Source organism: Clupea harengus, chromosome 4, assembly GCF_900700415.2.
Source record: "Clupea harengus chromosome 4, Ch_v2.0.2, whole genome shotgun sequence".
Classification (NCBI taxonomy): domain Eukaryota; kingdom Metazoa; phylum Chordata; class Actinopteri; order Clupeiformes; family Clupeidae; genus Clupea; species Clupea harengus.
The window spans coordinates 10,493,081-10,515,728 of record NC_045155.1 but is presented as its reverse complement, the minus strand read 5'-3'; the positions used below and the strand labels follow the sequence as shown (position 1 = coordinate 10,515,728).

Genomic DNA, 22,648 nt, shown 5'->3' with positions numbered 1-22,648 from the left:
CCACTCCTGGGGCCACCAGGCTCTTAATTAGAGCAAGATCCCCCATCATCAGATCTTAATCATCGCTCGTCAGCTCCAAGGGCAGCGCTTCTGTAACACTCGTCTGGCATCTCGCACGCCAAATAAACTGTTATCTAACAAGAGGTCAAAGATGCCGAGCTCTCAGCAGTTATTTAGCAGGTTAGGAGTTCAGTGGATCTTTTCCAAGCGAAGGGATGCCCTCTGATGATTTTGAGGGTATTTTGTATGGGCAGGATTTTTCTGTTTTTCTTGTGCTTAATTGGGCCGGGTGGGGGTGTTGGGTAGGGGATGGTGGAGTTGGGTCGGGGGTGTTCAGACGGGGAGCAGAGTTGCTGGTGCAGCAGTAGCAGTGGAGCACCGAGGGCTGTGTTTGGGTTTTCTGCTCAGCAACCAGCTCCTCGCGCTCGATATCAAAGCCACTCACGAAGAGAGACAGAGGCAGACAGAAGGAGAGAGAGAGAGGAAGGGAGAGGCAGAGAGAGAGAGAGAGAGAGAGAGAGAGAGAGATGTGGCTGTTTGAAGTTCTGCTCACAGGCCACTGCAGTCTCCCATCAGCCCGGGAGAAAGCAGACAGTCGGGGAGTGAGGAGATTGGCAGGGTGGTGGGACGCCACATTAAAAAATAATCCGACTGTCTGCTCTTAACATTCACAGCAAAACCTCTGCCTCAGAATACTTCATTAGTGTCTCTCTTCCTCGGTCTGTCCCTCTGTCTCCCTCACCATTGTTCTCCCTCCTTTTTTTCTGGAATTAGACCAGCTCTAATAAATTGAAACACTCACTTCCACAGAATGAACACAATTTAAGGAAATGGGTGTGTTATCAACAGTAGATTACACAAGATAAACACGCCTGGAGAGAGAGCAATGTCATCAACGTTTGAATCACTGCAGCTATCTACAGCATTCTAAACAAGCATCCACGTAGCCAGGAGTGCAGGGAACCGTGGTATGCCAGCGCTTGTAAATCACGCAATAAATCAAAGCAGCAGAACTGAAAAAAACTCTGAGGATCTTCCTTAATTTGAAGGGACTATTAGGACAGTCCTCTCTCCCACAGCTACCACTGGAGAGCATAGAGAGAGAGAAAGAGAGAAAGAGAGAGAAACCCCCCTGTGGTCTTAAGCTCTGTAAGTCAAATTAAAGGCACTGACTCCAAGGGCCTGGACTCAGAAACTCTGTCAAAGAGCATTGTGGTCTCTAAGGAGGCTTATATTTTCTCTCTCTCTCTCTCTCTCTTTCTCTCTCTCTCTGTTCTCCTCTCGAACTGTATTTGTGAAGTCTTCTTTTCTCGCCTTGCAAAAACAAAAGAACTACAAAGTAATGAGCTGGCCTGGATAGCTCATTGTTGTTGGAGAAGGAAGGGGGGGCTTTTGTCGGGAGTTCCCCCCCCCCCCCTCTATTTCCTTAAAGCCCTTTTGTGCGCTCTCAGGGCAACACTCAGGTAGCATTACTGAATCACTTTTTTCTCTGGTAGGAAACCTGTTACATAATGCCACATTGCCTCTCATGCAATATGTAATTTTGGTATGCGTCGCTGTAAATAGACCACATAGGTTTAAAGGTATGGTAGCTAATCTAGCAATGGTTATCACCACTGGTAATCACCACTAGAATGCCTCATCAGACAAATGGGAGGCAAAATGAGATGCTGTTGACGGATATGTGTGTGTAACTAAAGCAGTCGCTCACACTAATGAAATGGTAAACATTCATCACACTCACCTCAGTTTATGTCCAAACATGCCTGACCGCCAAGGTCAGTCATAAAACAATAAACTTACTGGCTTTGAAACAGACGCAGTGAAAAACGTGGTGTGTGCTTACGTTGCACACTGTTTACCGAATGATAACAGAGCCTTGTACAGTGAACTAAATGAAATGTTTATCAGATGGGTACAGCATATCAAATCTATACTAAAATAAATTTTAGTGACTCCAAGTAGCAGTTACTGGACATATCTACAATGTCTCTTGTACTGATGACACTCTGTTTCAGATGCATATCAGTGCATATGTGAAATGCATGTAGCATATGCTCGGACGTAAGTCCTCCTATTGTGAGTGAGTGTGGATGAAAGTGAAAGGTGAAGGCCTTGTGAGGTCTGCGGGGCCTGGGAGTGGATGGAGCCCAGGCCTCCTGAGGAAGCAGAGGAAGCCCAGCTCAGGGAGGGGCCTGTGGCTCGTCCTGTGAAGGTGGCAAAGTTGCGTCCTTTTCAGTGCAGGAAACCCAGCTCTGACTACGAGCTTGACCCCACTATGGCACCCTTCTCACTCCGTGCACTCGCTTGCTCACTCAACAGTGCAGATGTCCACTTTATTACTCATCAGGTAATGTGATAGCATGAGAACAACCAGACAGCCGCACCTAGTTGGGTCGTGTCCAGTCAATTAGCACACTGCTCAGCTCAGCAGTTGAGTCCCCTCGTAGAAATATAGAGTAATTCATTCTGATATAATCACTGCCTCTGAGAGCGGCCATTAGGGTACTCACAAGTGAGCTGAATGAAACTTAGCTTAAATTAGCTTGTACAGAAAATCTAAATGTAATGCAGAGTGGTCAGTCTTCATGAAGATTGGCACTCAGTGAACAAGAGACAGCTTGACGAGCACGTCTGGAGAATAGTGGAGGGCCGCTGAAGTGTGACCACGTCTCTGAGGCTGACACTCCTCCTCGCGGCGAGTTAGAACAAGCGCTGGATTAGCGAGGAGGAGCTGCAAGAAGGGACTGATTCTGAAGGGGGGAATGAGGGATTTCTCTAGATGAGTCCAGGAGAGGTTTTGCTGAGCGAGGAGACACTGCCAACTGGCATGAAACGAAAGGAGCCGCATTAAATGTGTCAAGATCAGCTGTTGCGAAGTCGGCCACACCACCCCCTAAGCTCACACTCACACACACACACATACTCACACATTTACAATGTTTAGACGTTCTAGCACACACTTGGCTGCTATGGCACCCATTGTCTTAGCGCAGTAAATCTCCGGTTCTATTAAGAATCCCATTCAGCAGAGGACTGTGTGTCTTTGCCTCTGAGAAGATTCAGCAAGACCCTCAAGAGGATTGTCCTGGAAACATGGCCGATTCTCTGCCCCCACATAAAAATGTGGATGGGATTGTTTTACAAAGCATACAGCACTTCTAAATACAATCATGGAATCACTTGTGTTCTAAGTGGTCATTTAAGAAGTGGTTATTTTAGAATATACACTTATAGACACTCATAGACCAAGACAATCATTTTTATCAAGACCAAGTCACAATGGTCAGAATGAATTTTAAAGAGAAATCTTTGATGCTATATAATTGCAATTCCTCCCATGCCAACACTCAGGGTCATAAGTGGGATATTGAGCAGAACTTGTTTAGATGTCAGCCCAGTGATGACCAGATGGATAAACTTGCACTTTTCCAACGGAATGTTGGCACTCAGAACAGCACCCATACAAAGACCAGGAGGTTTGTTGTGGGCCCGTTGTTACTCCTCTAATTTGTGCGGAGGCCCTTTGACAAGCAGTGTAGCCAAACACTCGTGTGTTGTGGTTTTCGGGAACAAGTGTGTTGTGGGGGAGAATTCACTGCTATAAAGTAGCATTTTAGACCTCGGCTAATGGTAAACACCTGTGTGAGGGGGGAGTTGTGGGAGTGTTTTATGTCAAGATCTGTTAAGCAGATGGCAGCATCCCATAACATCCCAAACAGGCCTCCATTTGGTGCCTGGTTGGCACCAGCTTTCCTCCAGCCTTCCTCTTTCCTGTTTTTTTGTTTGCTTGTTTGTTTTCTGCATTTGTCTGTCGGGATTTGTCAATGTAAACAAATTGGTTGTTGTTTTTTTTAATGATGGGGTGTACGTTCTCTTACAGTGGAGAAATAGTATGTTTGGTGTCATTTAACGTCGTCCGCCCACCGGGGGCCGTGTTGTTGTATGTGACACTGGGCTGATTGATGAACCCCCTGCCATAGCCTCTGCTGGAGTTCACCCCAGTGCCGGGTCACTCTCTCACACACACCACTCTCTCTCTCACACACACACACGGACACACAGAGAGAAAGCCAGAGCCCTCTGCCCCGTGTGAGAACCCACCGTCACCACGGCCCGTGGAGAATTCCAGGAAAAGGGGCAGGAGATGCTCTCTGTTCGCTGAGCTCCGGTTGAACTTCCCCCCATTCTATCCACATGCTCCAAATTATACAGAGCCTCTCCTGCTCTACCCCAATGCAAATTCCAGATGACAGGGTAGCAGCTGACTGGCTGCCATTGCGCTCTGGCTCTCTGTGTGTTTATGGTGTGCCGCCTCTGTTATGACATGAAATGTTTTAAGTGTTTAATACGGTGCTTCATGTATGGAGGAGGTCTGTAAATCTGTGGTTTGTAATGGTGAGCGCATGAGCGCAGTCTGATTCTAAACCATATGGAGAGTGTCATTTTTTTTTTTGTTCAAAAGCTCAGTTCGCATGGCACTGATTATGAAAGTCTAGAACTGTTTGTGCTCTATGTGATGGATACTCTGTTAGAAGTGCGTCCTTGAAAGGGAACACAAGCTTATGTGGGCACATACACACACACACACACACACACACACACACACACACACACACACACACACAACTACATGTTCATACACCCACACACATACACATAAACATTTGTACCATTGCCCAACCTTTCGTGTGATAATACTGTCTTTTCACCTACTTGTGACAAATCATTTTTGGCCGATTTTGTTCTTTGCTTAGCAATACTTAGGCTAGATAACACATTTTGGTTAATGTTGGTACAGCGATACAGTTGGAGCACAAAGTAATCAAAGTCCAAAATAATATAAATTACATCTAGACCTTTTTACGTTTTATAGACACTAACATACGATGTAAACAGAATGTGTGCTTAGATCTGGATATGCAAGAAAAACCCTTGGGTGTGGATGAGCATACATTTGAATGAAGCTCCCCATTTGAAGGCAAATTACCTGCTATTGGTTTGCAAATGAGCCCACTGGTCATTAAAGAAAGATGGTAATCTCCTATTGGTACTACAGTAATTAGATGCATGATGTTTATTTGTACCAAAGCATCTTTGCTGTCTGTTCAATCACAATGAGTAGGTTTAACTATTATGCTCGCTGGACCAAACGTGTTGGTCCATTCGAATTGTTTACATGGGATTCAGTCGAATTTTCGAGCTGCATGTTTGACTGGTCATCATTTCACGCTGTTAGGTTTTAGTCTTCCTTTGAAGTAACTTGGACGAACTTCAGTGAACTTTTTGTGGCAAACTCTCGGCCCAGTGAGAAGTTTACAGGTGAGAGAGACTTTGAAACTTCAGGAGTGTAAGAGTTAGGATTTAAGTTAAACGGGCTGGTCGTGTGTGGCTTGAGCATGTCGGTCAAGAACTGTATTTCATTCAATCTGTCATTTCAATGAATCTGACGGTCGGAATAATTTTAAGCAAGTCGATATTCACGCAGAAACGAGCGATTCGTTTCCCTAAACCCCCCATGCATGGGAGTATTTGGTCTCGCCCCTCTCGGTGCGCAGAGTTCCTCTAACCTGAGAGCAGAAGTCAGTGAAACAGTCGGTCGGGTCTCTGAGGGGCATCGTCCGCGAGCTTTTCAAAAAGCCTTTTGCGTGTTATTTCTATTTCTCGCCATTTTCTTTCTTACGAGTCCGCTTCGCTCTGTAGTCGAGGAAGCTTTTTCTGTATGGATGAGTCTTCTGCAGCCTGACAACCGCCTTTTACAGTGGAATATCACTTATGGAATTGATGCTTATGCATAATGGTGTTAAAATAAGGGGCTCGGCCATGGAGATTGACTGAACTTTGACGGCGATATGGCGACTGTAACTAAAAAGCTCATTTTAATCATAACCTTGATTGAAGGTGAGTGTTATTGTAGGCTACTTTGCAGTTACATCCTCAAATGTAGTGTACGTGTTGCACCATTTACAGGCTACCGTTTATTGTGAAAAACATTCTAATGCTTCGTTTTTGTCTTTGTAAATGTAGGCTACTCTTTCATTTGTATCCGTATAGCGTTAAAACTACCTGAGTTAATGTGGGCCTCAGTACGTGTTAACTTGTGGATTTTTCATGGATGCTCATCATAAGAAGTTTCCTCCAACTTTCCGACACAGTCGAAACATCCTGACAGTATATTCCCATGGGAATTTCCTGTATAACACTTTGTACTATTACATTTGGTGGGACATCATAGGATCTATAATCAAAATGTGTAAATGTATTGTGTAGCAGTTCGTCTGTAGCGGTCACATTGTGATGTACAGTGAGACATACTTTGTAATATGAATTTGAACACCATTCTTGGTCCTCTCTCTGAGCTTCCTCATTTATTTCATATAAATACATGTGTGGACAATTGGGGTATAAGCCACCTGTAACAGCATTTTTATGACAGCTCACTGTTTGCACTTGATAATGACTGCCGGATGCATCTGTGCAAAGTCCTGCTTTGCAAGGATGGCGACCCACCTCATTTCCAGTCCTCGGGGGGGCCTTGGTGCACTCGGTATGGTTCATTGGGTTTGAATCCAGAGGCCTGGACCAGGTCTGGATGAGGCTAATACAGGGTGAAACCTCCCCCTGTGCTAAAAAAAAAAGGTCTAGTGCGTACAGAAAAATCAGCAACTACAGGACTCACTGTTGGACTCAGCTGAAATTTGTATTTGCTTACCACAGCCCATCTTAAAGGGACGTGGTTTATTTAAAGGGGGTATGGGTGGAAAACCTGAAGTGTCATGCAGGAATGCATGAAAGGCACTACAGGAGGAGGACTGCAGGGTCCTGTTTAACAGGGCGATATGAAGTCTGGGAGTTTAGTGTTTCGATTTATGGGGATTAAAAACAAACATGTATGAAAGCAGCATGTCAGCGTGATTTATCAGTGACGTCCAGGCAACTGTGTTCAGTGTGACAAGTATCTGGTCTTTAATGTGGCAACAAGGGTCTCACAGCGTGCCCCCATGGAGTGGGGCTTAGGCCATGTTTGCAGGGGCTGTTGAGCTGTGGCAGCGAGCGGTATTGTTGCCTGGCAGGTAGGAGATTAGCAGAGCATTTGGAGTGCTACCTAGAAACCATCTCTCCATTATTTGGAACAGGGTTAAGTCCTCATCAGTTTATTGGACCCAAGGTCAGATGAATTAGGTTGAGTAGAAAACATCACTCTTTATGATCGCAAAGGCATTTCCTATTTCTTAATTAACTGATTAATGGATGCTGTGTTCGTTCCTATGCCATTTGTCTGCATTCAAACCCTTTTCAGCATTCAAATACTTTTCAGAATGTGTCAAGTAAAGACAACTCACTCAGTCATGCAGTTTTATTTTAAAAACACTAGTTGGTCATCGCTGCATTGGTTGCTGTCAGCATTGGCTTCATTGGCCACCATTCTTTTCTTGGTCAGCTGTTCTTTGGAATGTTGGCATATGGGCAAACGTGACAAATGTTATCATTCCAGAGGAGCATAACATATGTACCAGCATAGATACGCAGTAACTGCAGTACCCTAGTGACTTGATTTAGAACTACTTGCATACCACACTGTACCATGGAACGCAGCTATTTTGACGGAGGCTAATAGACGGATAGTTTTACACTGTTCATTGTTCATTGATTAAGAGAAGGATTGCACTGACTTTGCCCGCTGAAACACTGGGGACTGGAGGAAGCCTTCTGTCTCAGGGAAGCATGTGATTTTCTCAGCCTCCATTTCCCCGTTGTTGCCAAGTTATCACTTGTTGTTCCTTGGTGAGTCTGTGCTGATGTTATTGACAGGAGTCATAATGTTCCCAGAGGAAACTGGTGTTAAAATACATGGGAGAAAACTTCCTCTACCAAGTGTTTGTGGAAAGTCAAGATAAGGACTCCACTGGACAGCAAGTAGAACTGGTTGTATTTAAATCTATCAAAAGCACTCCTACATTGCACTTAAAGTTCAACCCATTGCATCATATCTGATGTCTGGGGATGTCAAGTAACGTATTGATTGCTGGATTTCGTTGGCATCATAATGAAATGGCTTACCTAATCTGCATTTAGAGCATTTTGAGCTGATCTACAATCAGCAACAGACCCTGTTGACTGCTTTAGATGGGTGTGTGGATATCATAGAAGTAGCTGCTTGCAGAGAAGCTGTCTCTGAATGCTTTTATGATGGAGCATGTCTCACGGTGCCTACGAGCACATCAAAACTTCAAAAAAAAATCGTAAAAAAATGAGCAGATTTTTCTCCTTGTGATGTTTTGTTTGGCTTGTCAGACAGAAAAGAGAGTGCGACAGAGAGAGAGAGAGAGTGCAAGAGAGAAAGAGAGAAATAGAAAGAGAGAGTGCGAGAGAGAGAGAGAGAGCAAAACATTTTCTGTGCAGGGGTGTAGTCGCTGAAGTCTGCTTAAAATGTGGCTGATGCATGCAAATCGGACCCACACAGAGGCTACGTGCCAGGCTCAGGCCCTTTGTGTTGTATTTCTGTAGGATTTATTTCTCAAATGGAGAGCATGTTCAGATTGGTATATTGGGTTTATGTGACAGAAATTTTAAGTGTTTTTTTTTTTTTTTTTAACACGACATAATTGGCACGATGCATTGTCTTTTGATTTCGCAGATTGCGCAAGCACACAGCACTAATCAGAGGAATCAGATTTTTATGGCTTCCGAATCTAACCCTCCATACATACACAAACACACACACACGCACAAACACACACACACACATTCATTCACCGTCACATGCACAAATACACAAATGAGAACCCTCCCCACTGGCTTTAAATATTCAAATCATCTTAAATTTGTCATCTAGTTTGTATTCTCTCTCTCTCTCTCTCTCTCTCTCTCTCTCTCTGTCTCTCTCTCTCTCTCGGCACTGCTCATGTTTAAATTAACTCTGTCTTCCACTGGCCTTGCATCGCTCTGAAGTCTGTGTGTTATCTCTTTATGGCTTAATGAGTTTAAACCCTTTACATCCTTACATCCCTGCTCTTCCCACTCCTCTCTCCTACCCCATCCTCCTCCATCTCTCCCCCCTCTCTTTGTCCCTGTCTTTCATGAGCTCTCCTCTCATCTCCTCTTCATCACTCTATGCGTTCTCCATGTACCATTTTTATCCCTCGCATATGAACTTCCCTCATTTCATTTCTCTCCTCCCTTCATCTCGTCTTCTCTTCATCTCTCTCTCTCTCTCTCTCTCTCTCTCTCCCTGTCTGTCCTCTCCTCTCTCTTCATAAGCTCTTCCCATAGGCTCTTTTCATCCCTTCATAGCTTTTGGTTTTCACAGGGGTTTGGGGGGGGTAATCATTGCAGTGGTTCTCCACAGGTTTTAGGGGGAAAGAGAGAAAGAAAAAATGAAAAGAAGTCGTAAATCCTGTGTAGCCAGCAGGCTGCACGAGAGCCTGTTGCTGTCCGGCGGAGACTTAAGTGGATCTCCTCGGCGGGCGCTGTGGCTGTTTTTTTTGTCGAACTCGGAACATGCTACAAGGCATGTTGGACATCTCTCGAATCCCTCTCATGCACGTAATCCGCGTCTGTAGTTTTTATAACGCACTTCAGACACACGGGCTGCGTGGTGGAATGTGTTCTGTGTTGTGGTTTGTTCAACATGAAGGCTTGCTTCGTCTCGATGCCGCCACCCTCTATTCTCTCCCCCTGCCATCTCCTGGCCCCTGGGGGTGGTGTGTGTGTGTGTGTGTGTGGGGGGGGGGGGGGGGGGGGTGAGACATATGCCCACCAGATGTGCAGGTAGCTGCTGTTTGTCTCCCAAGAGGGCAGTTCTCTCTCAAGCCCAGCTACCTGCCGTACAACCGCTACTGCAAGATTTAGTTCTACTTCCCATACTTCTGCTGCAGGGCGGTTTCTAGAGAGATCCAAAAGGAGTTTATGCGCAGCGCTGTGAAACCCGAGGGCCAGGCCAGGGCAGCTGATGAAGGCCGCCTCAGTTGATTAAGTCTCTGGTATGACACGCATGCATTTGCTGTCTGGGTGCAGTGGCCTGGTCGCCACTGGATTAACTGAGAGAGGCTGCTTGCCGGACTCAATGTGGCTAGATCTGCTCCATGGCTTTTTTCCGTCTTGTTGTTCTTCGTCCAAAACAAATCAAGCTGCTGTCCAGGTTTCAATGAGCGTTCGTTTTATCGTCACTCAACAAAGACAAATTAATTACACATGACGAATGACAAATGACTGATTAATTTGTGTCACATAGCCTGCTGTAAGTAATCACTCCATTTTGTGTAACTTTAATTTTGATTCGATTGGGTCATGCATCAACAAAGAAGCCTGGTACTACAGCGAATGCAGAATTATTATCACATAATAAGCAGTACACTTTGCAGTGGTTGCAGTTTCAGAGCGTAGAATCATAGACCAAGGTTGAAAGGAGCTAATGCTAGCCCCACCTTGAACACTAAGTGAGGCTGGACTGCCACATGGCCGGAGTTTTATCTTGGACTACCTTCCTAATGTCCTGTCAGAACATTTGTTTGTCACCGCAAGCTAATGAACATCCCTCACCACCGCACGTGAGCATAGCTCATTAGGGTTGGTTTGTTTTACCTGGTGTCGCCCAGACTGTATCTGTGCTGACGGTCAGCGGGGCCTGTGAAAACCCCATGTATGTTTAATGCGTTTGAATGTTTTAAGGTTTGCAGGTCGACGCCGAGCAGCTGAGGCGAGTTTAGTCGCATATGCTCTGGCCATCTGTCGTCGCCCACTCCTACTTCTCCTCAGACCCCCACAGCTCAGCTGGAGCTGTTGGCCCTGCCAATCAGAGGAAGTGTCTGTGGGTGTGGGTGTGTGTGTGTGGGTGTGTGTGTATGTGTGTGTGTGTAGGTGTGGGTGTGGGTGTGTGTGTGCCCTCCAACTTGCCCAGCCGGGCAGGTTGGCTGGTGCTGGGAGTGTGGAGGGGGTGGGAGAGGGGCAGATTTAGTTTGGCCCCTGCCCACGGATGAGCACCAGGGTGGACGGGGGAAGTGGTGACCCTCAGTCATCAACAGCAGACAAACTCAGCTGTTAGCCTCTGACCTGACTGCTTGGCCCACAGCTGCCTGAGGTGGTTTTATAGGGAGGTTTGGTGTATTTCTTTTTTTCATCTGCGTGTTCTTTCTTTTTTTGTATTAAGGAGCGCATTCCAGTATGGGCTGAACCCTGTTTGTGTCGCGGCGGTTGACTTGTGCGTACAGTCGCTGGCGAAAGCTGCCATCTGTGCAGGTGCTGGGCATGCAGCGAGCACCTGGACGTCTCCCTGGGGCCTCGTAGAGGTGCGGCGCTGTTCCCTCTCTCCTCCCCTCTCTCCTCGACCATTCATCTTACAGGAACACTCCCCTCCCTGGGTTGTAGAGCAGCTTTTAAAACAGAAGGCACCTTTAACTTCATGGAACAAACACTCAGTTGTTGTTGCAGTAAAGTGTAGGGGTTTTTCGATCAGCTTTTTGCAGTGCAGGAAGGACACAGAATTGGTGTCACATACCTCTGCAAGTGAAAGCTTACCGGGTGTTAAACACTTAGTTTGTATACGTTTATTTGCTTCAATTCGCTGCACTCCACAACCGCAAATACCATCAGTTTTAACAGCTTAAATAATTAAATAGTCGATAAATAAGTAATCAGTGTACAGGCAGCAGAAAGTGATCCATCCCTGTTTTCGCATTCATCTGCCACTGCACATATTTCAACGCTGTTGTCTGTAGACAGATGGGAAGATGCCAGGTCTTCCACTGCCTTAGCCCCTGGTGTTCAAGGTTTGGTCAGTGGATCCATGGGATTGACCGGGAGGTGCCAAAGACCTGCAGGAGCCTGGCACTTGGGCAGCCATTTGGTCATGTGTTGACCTTCATGCGGTGAAGTAGGCAGATGCCTCCTCACTCATGGTGGCTTTCATCTACAAACTCTTCAGTTAGAAAAATGAGGTGACAGGTCTTTTTGTTGTTGAGAGTGAGTTGCTAAGGATCCTTTTGGCAGTTTATGAATTGGCTTTTATGCAGGACTGGCTGCTTTGGATGTGTCGCCTGGGCTTGTGTATTAGCTAAAGGTTATGCATGAATTATTCACTGTGTTTACTTGAAGCTTGACAATTTTTTCTCAGATTTCTTTCATATGCTGTTTTCAATAACAAAAGCAGGATGTAATTATTACAGAAAGTTCAACTGAAGTTCACTCATGAAATGCCTAATGACCTAAATAATTGCATTATGAAAGGGAAATAATTTTTTATTTTTTTTCAAAATCAGTACCTCATTGTGTGTACAGTGACAACTCTAAATCGTGGCTATGGCAACAGGGGAGAACCTGTGGTTGGGATAGGTGCAGCCATGTGGAAATGCAGCTGTGTTCACACTTCCTCGTTTGTGCGGGATTAATTTCCAGCGGCACGCAATACGGGTCTGTCAGATCCACTGGGATCAGGGGGTATGGGGGAGGGGGTCATGTCGAGTCCTGGCAGAAAAATCTGCTGAGTTGTGCCATTTATGTTTCTGCAGGAACAAAAAAATGTGTGTGTGTGTGTGTGTCTGTGGGGAGGGGGTTTCAGCTCAGAGAGGGAGAGATAGAGGCAGGCATGGAGGTGTGCATCTCAAATGTTACAGTAAATGCCAAAATGTCATTGCTGTGGCACTCAAGGCATTGGAGGCAGAGAACAAGACAAAGAAAGAAAAAGAAATAGAGAGTAAGAGAGAGAGACTGAGAGAGAGAGAGATGGACAGGAGTTTTTCATCGCTCCCCATCAGTGCGGCGAGATTGAGGTGATGCAAGCTCGGACATGACTGAGAGAAGCTGCCGGAATGCCTGAGCGTCTCGTGAGGACAGGAGGCCATTTGTCCCACCATTTGTCTCGTTTCTGTGGGTGTCTGGCACACACACACACACACACGCTCAGTTGGAGCCGATCCACACTCACTTTCCATCTGTCTCTCCCACACACATATACATCTTCATCCACTACACAGGAACTACATGCTCAATCACATCAATTCAATTCATCTTTTTCAACCCTACAGTGCTTTTCCATCTAGTTTGCAAAAATCAGAGCCCGTTGACTCTGTCTGCACTACCTTTATGAGCATGAGTGTTTTAGATACTGTCTATGTTCCACCTTCTGTTTAGGTTGCCAATGAAAAGATATCATCAGTAAACTGATAATACAGCCATTCCCAGACAAAACAATAACATGGAGGCCTTTGCGGTTGCTAATGTGAGTTCAGCTAAAGCCACTTAGCTTTAAATGAAAAGTCAATGTGGTGAAAGGCATTTCTCATGCCTGCTGGCACAACTGAAATCAGCGTGGCCGTCAGATGAAAGTTGATCTCTGGCTTACAATGGGATTTCATAATGGCACAGCACCAATGGCCGGAGAGAGGCTTATCACTGCGGCGCTAGCAGCGGTGTTCCATTCGGTGTAACTCTACACTAAATCAGTATGTTTGCTCTACCAACATGTGTTTGTTTTTGTTTTGTGCTTGTCAGCTAGAGCTCCCTCACTTTCGGCTGTCCCCTCACTGACCTGTGTGTGAGTGTAGTGTGTGTGTGTGTGTGTGTTTGTGTGTGTGTGTGTGTGTGTGTATGTCTGTGTGTGTGTCTGTGTGTGTATCATTATATACATATGTATGTATGTTGTGTGTTTGTGTGAGAGAAGGTGTAAATACCAGTGTGTGTATGTGTGTCTTATTTGTGGTGTGCTGTATGTGTGAGAGGACTTGTAGCCACTCACACAACTCACTTTGTTTCACACATAGCATTTTGCCCTTCACTCAGTCACTCCCTCTGCCCATCTCTCACATACCTGCTAGTCATATGTCACATTGAAAGTAAGTGCTGTCAGCCAGCCTTTGTTGCAACTGTGTACTGCATGCAATGTTACCCTTTATTCTGAGTCTTCCCACCAGAGCGTTTTCCCTGACAAATCAGTTCTCCAAGACCAAACTCACCACGCGAGCGACCCGAACGGAAATGATAATGATTGTTTTGAGCGCGATTGTTCTGCTCCGGGTGACCATGAAAAATGAAAATGGAAAAACAGCACGGAGGACTAGCCTCTGGGCACGTCCGCAGGAGTAGCTGAGGCCTGGCGGTGGGTGTCTGTGGGATTCCCAGAGAAAGAGCGCGTTGAGAGTGCGTGTTTTGCAGGAAGTGGCGGGCAAGTGCACTTGTGGCGAGTAAAAAACCTCAACCCTGTGTGTGTGGGTCTGCGCCATTGTCTCGAGATCACCACATCTTTGAGCATTACTGAAGCAAACTGAGAAAAGCTACTCTGTGCCTGGAGAGTGTGTAGTTGGAGTTTTTGGCCCGCGGGTGTCGGAGTATTGTTTGTGGCCATCAGTGCCCCAGGCTGCCATTTCTGTTTCCCTCTATGGCTTCCCCCTCCTGCTAACCATTTCCTGCCCTTGCTGAGCTGGTCTTCCTGCTCTTCCTGACCCTTCCTGGCCCTTCTCAGGCTCGCCCATGTGGCCGGGGGTTGCGGGGGGGGAGTGTGGGGCCTGGACAGCCTAACTGATCATTACAGGTCAGAAGCTCTGACCCGGGTCAAAGACATGTTTACGGAGTGAAAACAACGCAGTGAATTGCCAGCAAATGAGCCGTGGCACTTCAAAGGGCCCAAGCGGAGAGTCTCCGAACGCGTGCTTCAGACGGACCCGCTGAGTGACAAGTAGTGTTTTGGGGGAAATTGAGACGAGCGGTCTGATTATAGGCTTGTTCTCTCAAAATATTTCTTGGGTTTTAAAAAACGCCCTAACCACCATGTCTCTGTTGTTATGCCTATGTAAGATAGGCTACTTTTGTATCCCTGCTGGCCCCTGTGTAGGTTGCCGGCTCCTGAAAGGCTGTCTTTCACAACAGCCCTTATACTCGGGCTTGGCAGCTGTTTGCTCACTGTTGCTTTGTTGTGTGTTCCAGGGCACTGCCTGTGAAGAGATCTGAGCGTGAACGCGGTGGCTCCCCCCGCAGGACGTTTGAGATACTACAGCACTGTGAGCAGAAGGCAGGGAGACTGCAGCCGTCAGTGAATGGCCACAAGCCCAGACTATTACAGCACTTATGACCACAGCCGGAGGGTAAGAGACCAGACAAGTGGCCTTGAAACCAGCACTCACCCATCGGTTTACATTGGTCTACATCTTTTTGTAGCTTATTATTATTATTTTATTATTAAATATTATTATTATTTTGTTTAGTAGCTTAAACATATGTCAAATAATGCTTTTAATACAAAAACAGTTTTAGACAATGAACATTTGAATAAAGGCAACTAGACAACAAATTGTCAGACTTCGAATGATATCAGCACTTCAGGAAGGAAATCTAAATGTAGAGTGTCACCATATTAACCACTGGCTTCTTTGTGCTTTTGTCTAGGTAAGCAACCAATCAGGAGACAGCGAGAGCAGCGAGGTCGCACAGGAGACTCATGCCATGGAGGTCAAGGGTGACCTGATCACAAGCCATGGTGAGAATTAATTCAGCTACAAATAACAGCTCTTTGTCTCATCAGAGAAGACATAATAATAATAATAAAAATAGTTCTAAGAAAATTATGAGAAATACGTACGTATTATTTTTACCTAAATTTCCCTCGGGATTAATAAAGTATCCATCTATCTATCTATCTATCTATCTATCTAGTGTTTAGCACTGTTAAGATCCTGCCCTCACCCCTGTCTTCCTGTGCCTTGTGTTTGTTTTGTGTTGGATTATGCCTTTGTTGGTATGTGTAATATGTAAACAAATGTTTGTTATTGTATATGTGCATAATGTGTTTTCTTTGTGTGTGTTTGTAAGAGAGAGGTGTGTATGTGTGTGTGCATGTTTTCCTGTCTAACTCTCTGTTTTTTGTATCTGTAAACTAAATTGTGTGTGTGTGTGTGTGTGTGTGTGTGTTTTGTATGCAGACCTGCAGGCCGGTCAGGACAGTAAGCGGCGTGCGGAGCGGATCTCAGAGCTGCAGGAGCGGAGGCGCAGCCTGCAGTCGCTCCTCAACGTCCGTCTGGCGGATCTGCGACGCGTCTGTCTACAAGAGGCGGTCAGTGCTGCCAACACTACCAGGCCTGCCTCTAATTAAGCAGTCTCACGAGACAGGAAGTGCTGCTCACTGAATATCAGCAGCGCTGGGATTTGGTTGTAGGGATGAGGCAGTAGGCAGTGTACCGAAGCTAATTCCACAGTGGTGCCAATATTCAGTATAACTTCACGTTTGATCATTGTTAATATAAGATGTCATTCTTAAAATCAGTATTTTAACTCAACAATTATTCATTTTTGTAGTATCCTTGGTTCAAAAACTGTTTTGGTAGGGCTCCATTGAAGACCTTCTTTATTGCCAAGAAATACATCAAATGACTGTATGTTTGGCGATACAGTAAAATGCAGCGAATGTCAAGTGTTAACTGATCTTGTGCAAGTTACTCAACTGGAACAAACTGTTCACAAAATGTACAGTTACTGACATGGTCTTCAGTCAGTTATGCCAATATACAACCAACAAACAATTTTCACATTCTTACCCAATGAAGAGACCATGTAAACAAGCAGCTGCCACAGAATCTCTCGCACACCACCCTCACAACACATAAGACACATATAACCACTAATGCACGACCAGCAACTCATGAACAATCGTAGTCACCACAAAGACTCTCCTTGAAAATACACCGCATCTGACACAAACATCAGCATACTAACTCAGTCACCACACCCACCCCAAATGTAGAACCCCTCTACACACACACACACACACACACACACACACACACAAACACAACCACCACCACAAACCAACTCGCAGGACCACTGCAATGCATAATGGTACCACTGATCTACTATCCAAGCCTCGCCCACCCTGCACACAGCGGCACGTCCCTCTCCTCCCTCTCCTCTTGTCCCCAGTCCATAGCTGGGGACTGAAATGCCCTGGTGGGAGCTGTACCCGCCCCGTCCTCAGGAACAGAAATGTCAGCTCAATCTCACGGCAAGGAAAGGCTCCAAGTGTGCAGGCCTGTCACTGCCACACACTGACACTCATCCCACTCCTGAAGCACAGCCTCCACCCTCCAGTCAGGTGTACATGTGCTAAAAGGCCGCCTCTGACAGACCTGCCAAGCACTCAAGGCCTCCCCAAACCATGAGCTCTGACATTCTGTCCCCTAATATCCACTCACTCTAGAAGCGTGTAATCAGTGAAGGGCTAATTTTTTATGAGATTTGATTCACTGTGTTTGATTTGATTTCTCTGAGGGTCTTTCTAAACGATATTTCCGCGGAAGTAAAAACAAAACTATAACTACCACGCTTACACAACCATAAACACTCAAACTCAAAAACAAGCACACAGTCGCTGACTCTGTTCCCTACCCACAACCACCAACTGACAGTAACAGCCAGCAGTACACAGCCCCTGCACAGCAACAAAACACCACCTGCACACATCGCCCACCAACCAGCACATAACAACTGATCCCCTCTCGTCGGCACAAACCCAAACACACCTCCCCTGCACCATCACTGACCCAGTCCCAGTTCCAGGGCCTGCTGTCTCTGGCTAGCAGTGTGACAGTGGGCTGCCAGAGTGTTCTGTCATGGCTGCCGTGCGAGTCCAGGCCTTCTGTTGTTGAGAGCACACTCTCCCTCGGTGAACTCTTCACACCTTATCTGCCTCAGCTGCGTCTCTGAGGCCTGCACTCGCTCGGCTAGGAGAGAACAGAAGGGCAGAGAGGGGCTCAGTAGCTGTTAGAAATCTGTTTTAGTGGAGGAAAATATGGATTTTAGAAGAGCATTCACTGTACATCCAGGCTTTGTCTCTCTGAGTAAAAACGTATAACTAGCAAAACAAATGTGTGAATGAAACAACCAGAACAGTCCACAATAGTTCAAATAGAAGCAATTCACTTCATTAATCCTGTTATTATGGATATATTATAGATGACTGTGTGAATATTATATTTTTTAGATTAGGGTGTAGCTGGTGTTCTGGATTATTCCGTAGTAACTTCCTGTTTGTCTCCCTCCCTTGCTCAGGAGCTGATTGGAGAGGTTCCCCCTGAGTTTCCTCTGGAGACTGGAGAGAGACCCCCGTTTGTGCGCCGGCGGGGGGGCTCATCACGGCATGGTCCCAAACACACAGGGAAGGGAGAGGTGAGGAGAGCATCAGGGAGATACACCACACACACACACACACACACACACACACACACACACACACACACACACACACACACACACAGGTAGGTACATAGGCTATATTTTCACACACTCATCTTCCTGGTCTCAGATATAAATCAATCAGATCAGATAAATCCGTTTTTATCCAAGCAAGATGTGAGCAGTCTTGACACATGGAAACACACACAAACACACACACACACACATATGCACACGCATGCACGCACGAACACACACACACAGAAGTCCTTTGTGTGAAGGGCTCCCTACCTTGTTAATTAAAATAGAGCACATTAAAATGATAAATTGAATTTCCTTATCTTTACAAAGAGGCCATTTTCTGTGTGTGCACCACAGGAGGAGGAGGCCAGTCAGCGGAAGATGAAGAAGACGCTGTTCAGTGGCACCCTCCGCAGGCACACCGACTCCGAGCAGCAGCCGTCTCACGGCAAGAGAACGGTTCACCGCGGATGCCACACAGGTACACTTCTGCGTAGTGCTTGGCTACATACATCGACCCCTTGTGGCCTTTTTGCATAGTAGGTATAGATTTGAGATGGCTGTGTAGTTTGTTATGGATTATTGTGGATATGTGATGGCAGCAGTCAGTGGTAGTGAGGTGAGAGTGAGACTAAGGTAAACATCCCACCCCTTCAGGACTGGGAGGGAGATGGATTGTAAACTGCCAAGAAAGCAAAGGATCAGGGTGGTCGCAGATATTTAGATGCATTCTTGGGAAAGGCTGTCAAGGAGCATGTCTGTCTAATTATAATGAGTATGAAGGTGAATTGTCCCCACAAGAGATCAGGTGAAATAATGAAATAAAATATAAAATATAAAATAGAAAGTGTGTTTATTGGTATGGTCTGTTCTTTCATTCCCTCATCTGAACTTGCCACACAGAGCTGACCATCTTCCATCACACAGTGTGCGACCCACCTTGAAAGCAGTGACCGCAGTGAGATCTCTCATACCCAGTGCAGACAAATCAATACTAGTGTGAGAGTCAATAGCAGGGTGGGGCTGCAGCAGCCTTCATAAATATTCCATGGCTTGGGCTCTGTGGTCTGCTAAGAGACAGCACCAGGGGATGAGGACAGGCAGGCAGGCAGGCAGGCAGGCGAGGATACTCAGCCTTTGCACAGGGTCAGGCCAGCTTAACCCCCACACAGCCAGAGGGGTGATGGACTGTGGGAACTCTTTTGTGCTTGTAGGATATGTTTCTGTGTACATGTGTGTGTGTGTATGTACATGTGTGTGTGTGTGTGTGTGTGTGTGTGAGATAGAGAGAGAGGTGCGCGTGTGTGTGTGTGTGGGGGGGGGGGGGGGGGGGGGTGAGGCATTTTGGGAGACCCTTTAGGAAAAGTCACTGTGTTCACACACCCTGGAAAAAAGGCCCACCTTAGATAAGCAAAGACGTTGTGTGTCATTGTGTGAGAGGAAGTGTTGAGTTGCCTGCCCCTTCCCCTCATTATTCCTGTGCGGACGCTCTACAGCCCAAGGGTATCCGCAAAAAAACTCTCTCTCACACACACACACACACACACACACATGCAGACACACACACGTGTGCAAACACACACACACACACGTGTGCAAACACACACACATACATAAGGTCTGCTTAATGTTGAGTCTGAGTTACCTGCCCCAAAGACTGAAATTGCAGACTTTGCTTGTGTGTGTGTTCTATATCCTTCAGAGTTCAGATTATTGTTTGTGTGTGTGTGTGTGTGTGGTGTGTGTGTGTGTGTGTGTGTGTGTGTGCTTGCATGTGCGTGTGTGTGTGTGTGTGTGTGTTTTGACTCTCCTCTGTTGACATGCCTGTTTGTGTGTGTGTCCTTAGATAACACAGTGAAGTCGGAGAGCAGCTCCACCTCAGACTCCACGGGGCAGGACAACGGTAAGCCAGGCAGCAGAGGGGCCTCAGCAGGCCGTGTTACTTCCACTCCGCAGAGCACACATGCACATTACTCACACTCAACACACTCGCCCTCTCTCTCTCTCTCTCTCGCTCCACCTCTCACCACCTCTTCTCTTTTCCCAACCTGGCTCTGGCTCTCTTCCTCTAACTTTCACGTATTTTCTACTTTCTCTCCTGACACTTTTACATCTCTTTCTGCCTCTATTGCTCTCCCTTTCTCTCTTTATATTTCTCTCCACCTCCACCTGTTGTTTTTCTCACACTCTGTCCATCTCCCCTGTCCTGCTCATACTATCTACCTGTCTATCTATCTACCTGTCTATCTATCTATCTATCTATCTATCTATCTATCTATCTATCTACCTGTCTATCTATCTATCCATCCATCCATAACTCCTTTCCCTCCCTGTCCCTCTTCTCTTGATGACAGATGAGGTGTTCGCTCCAGACTGTTTGTCTCCGTGTCGTGCCCGGCTGGCTCAGGAGAGTCCAGACAGCAGGTTCTGTCGTAAGCTCTCCCCCGTGGAGATCTACTACGAGATGAGGACGCGTCGCAACTCGTTGGCCAGCTCGGCCAGGTACACACAGGCTCTTGCCCTCAGGTTCAAAACAAAGTCTGCTGTCATCCCAATGAAGGGAATGTGGACAGCTCTGGACGTCATCTCTGCATCTCAACAACACTAGGTTTTAGGTCTCAGGGAGCTCAGCTGCTATTTAGCTAGTAGTTCGTATTGCCATACGTGTACCAACAACATGTAGGGGGCACATGGGACGGCTTTGTTTTTTCTTTGTTTTTTATTAAATAACGGTTGGTGTATACAAACTACTAACTGTTACGCTGTTCTCTTCACAGCCCAAATCGTTCTCTCCCGAGAAGCGTGTCCAACCTGGAGGGCAGAAGTGTTCCTGCCACCCCGCTCCTGTCTCGCACAGTCCCCACCACGGCACACATCAGGTCAGCTGCTCCTGGTCCACAGAGCTCAAGCCCAGATTAGATCCACAGCTAGTCACATAATAAGTGGGTTAAGATGTTTATGATGGTGAAGGTAGTTTATAGTGATGATTATCAACCGATCTCAGAGAGATGGAGACATCAGGTAAACTGTACTAAACAAGCAGTAAAAACACTAATGATGCTAACATTCAGCAACCTAAAACATGCTACCCTAGCTGATTGAAATGACTGGAAAGGTTGAATAATTATTGGTGAAAGCAGCCTTAAAATTACTGACTGACATGTGCACAATGATGATTTTCAGACTTTTATTATTCATTCACTTCATCAACAACATCACTTCAAATATATAATAGATTAACTTTATTCCAAATGTCTTGTATTCTCTTCTCTTACAGGTCAGAGGTATCCGCGACTAAGCAGTGGTCAGACAATCACGGGGCACCGCAGGTGGTGCCTCTTCAGACTCAGGATGGGTCCTCATCAGGGTCCTTAGAGCAAGGCGGCACGTACAGCGCCCAGACACGGCGCAGCAACAGCTCGGAGGCACTTCTGGACCGTGCTGTCTCTGTGGATGAGGGCGGAGCCCAGCGGAATGGGATGCCTGCGAGGGGGGGTCCTTACAAAAGCTCAGAGGCGCTGACAGATGGCCGCCTGAGGCAGGCACAGAGGGGCAGCCCCGATAGGCAACCCAGCGGACCCCCTGACCCGAGCAGAACCCGCACCTCTGTTGGGGGCCGCACAGTTGGAGGGAACTACAATGAGATTCTGCTGGACTACGTGTGGGGGAAGCAGCAGAAGATTCAAGCCCAACAGCATCAGCAGCAGAGAATGCAGCCTCATGTCAACGGTAAACCCCGGCCATGGCCTGAAGGTTCTTCAGGACCCCCTCTGCCCCACTATAACGGCTTCCCCCCCTCCTCACAGCCTCTGCATCTCTCAGGTGGACCACCAGCCTATAGCCCACATATGCTCCGGGGGAAACCAGGGGAGCCACGCCGGGTCAAAGTCACCCGGACTAAATCCTGTGGGCCGTTCATACCCCTCCAGCAGCACCAGCAAGAGACCATCTTGCTGTCAGCATACTCTGAAAACCCACCTGCCACGAATGGTTCCTCCTCAGCTGCTGTGTACCAACAACACCATGATCCTCCAGGCCCTCAGAACATGCACCGGCCGCCGCCGCAAATCACCACAGACTCCTCAGTTTCCACGCCAGAAGACGGCAATCGCAGCTTGCACAAGGCCCTGGCTTTGGAGGGGCTCCGAGACTGGTACTTGCGGAACACCCTGGCTCACACAGCAGTAAATGGGAAAGGCCAGGAGGGGGCGCCCATACGCCGTCGCACAACAAACTCGCTGCACGGCTCTCACGGCCCCCACCCTCCTCTCACCCAACAGCAGAAATCTTTCCAGGGTGATGCACCCCACTACTCCCAGTGCCACAGCTCCCAGCTGCCACAGTCTCAGACCTTCCATGGGCATCCCCTTCATGGCAGGTTAGAATTATAATGAATTACAGCAGAGACATCAAACCCTCCATGAATGTTAAATATAGGTGTATATGGTTTTCTGTGGCCTTCTGAGTATTTCTG

At 46.8% G+C, this 22,648-nt stretch overlaps 1 protein-coding gene across 3 annotated transcripts in view; it reads left to right on the top strand.

Annotated features, from left to right (window-relative positions):
• The window catches only part of ccdc120a (coiled-coil domain containing 120a), a 36,466-nt gene that overhangs the window by 10,495 nt on the left and 3,323 nt on the right, over nt 1–22,648 (top strand). For 2 of the 3 annotated variants that reach the window (XM_031566163.2, XM_031566162.2), the window contains exons 3-11: nt 14,917–15,074; nt 15,376–15,466; nt 15,909–16,039; nt 18,031–18,147; nt 18,532–18,655; nt 20,021–20,077; nt 20,529–20,676; nt 20,952–21,053; nt 21,452–22,552. In XM_031566163.2, coding sequence (XP_031422023.1) covers nt 15,027–15,074; nt 15,376–15,466; nt 15,909–16,039; nt 18,031–18,147; nt 18,532–18,655; nt 20,021–20,077; nt 20,529–20,676; nt 20,952–21,053; nt 21,452–22,552 — 1,919 coding nt within the window. In that variant the 5' untranslated portion in view covers nt 14,917–15,026. Of the gene's footprint in view, nt 1–5,283; nt 5,902–14,916; nt 15,075–15,375; nt 15,467–15,908; nt 16,040–18,030; nt 18,148–18,531; nt 18,656–20,020; nt 20,078–20,528; nt 20,677–20,951; nt 21,054–21,451; nt 22,553–22,648 lie in introns of those variants that run through there. The other variant, XM_012826088.3, reaches the window with a different exon arrangement.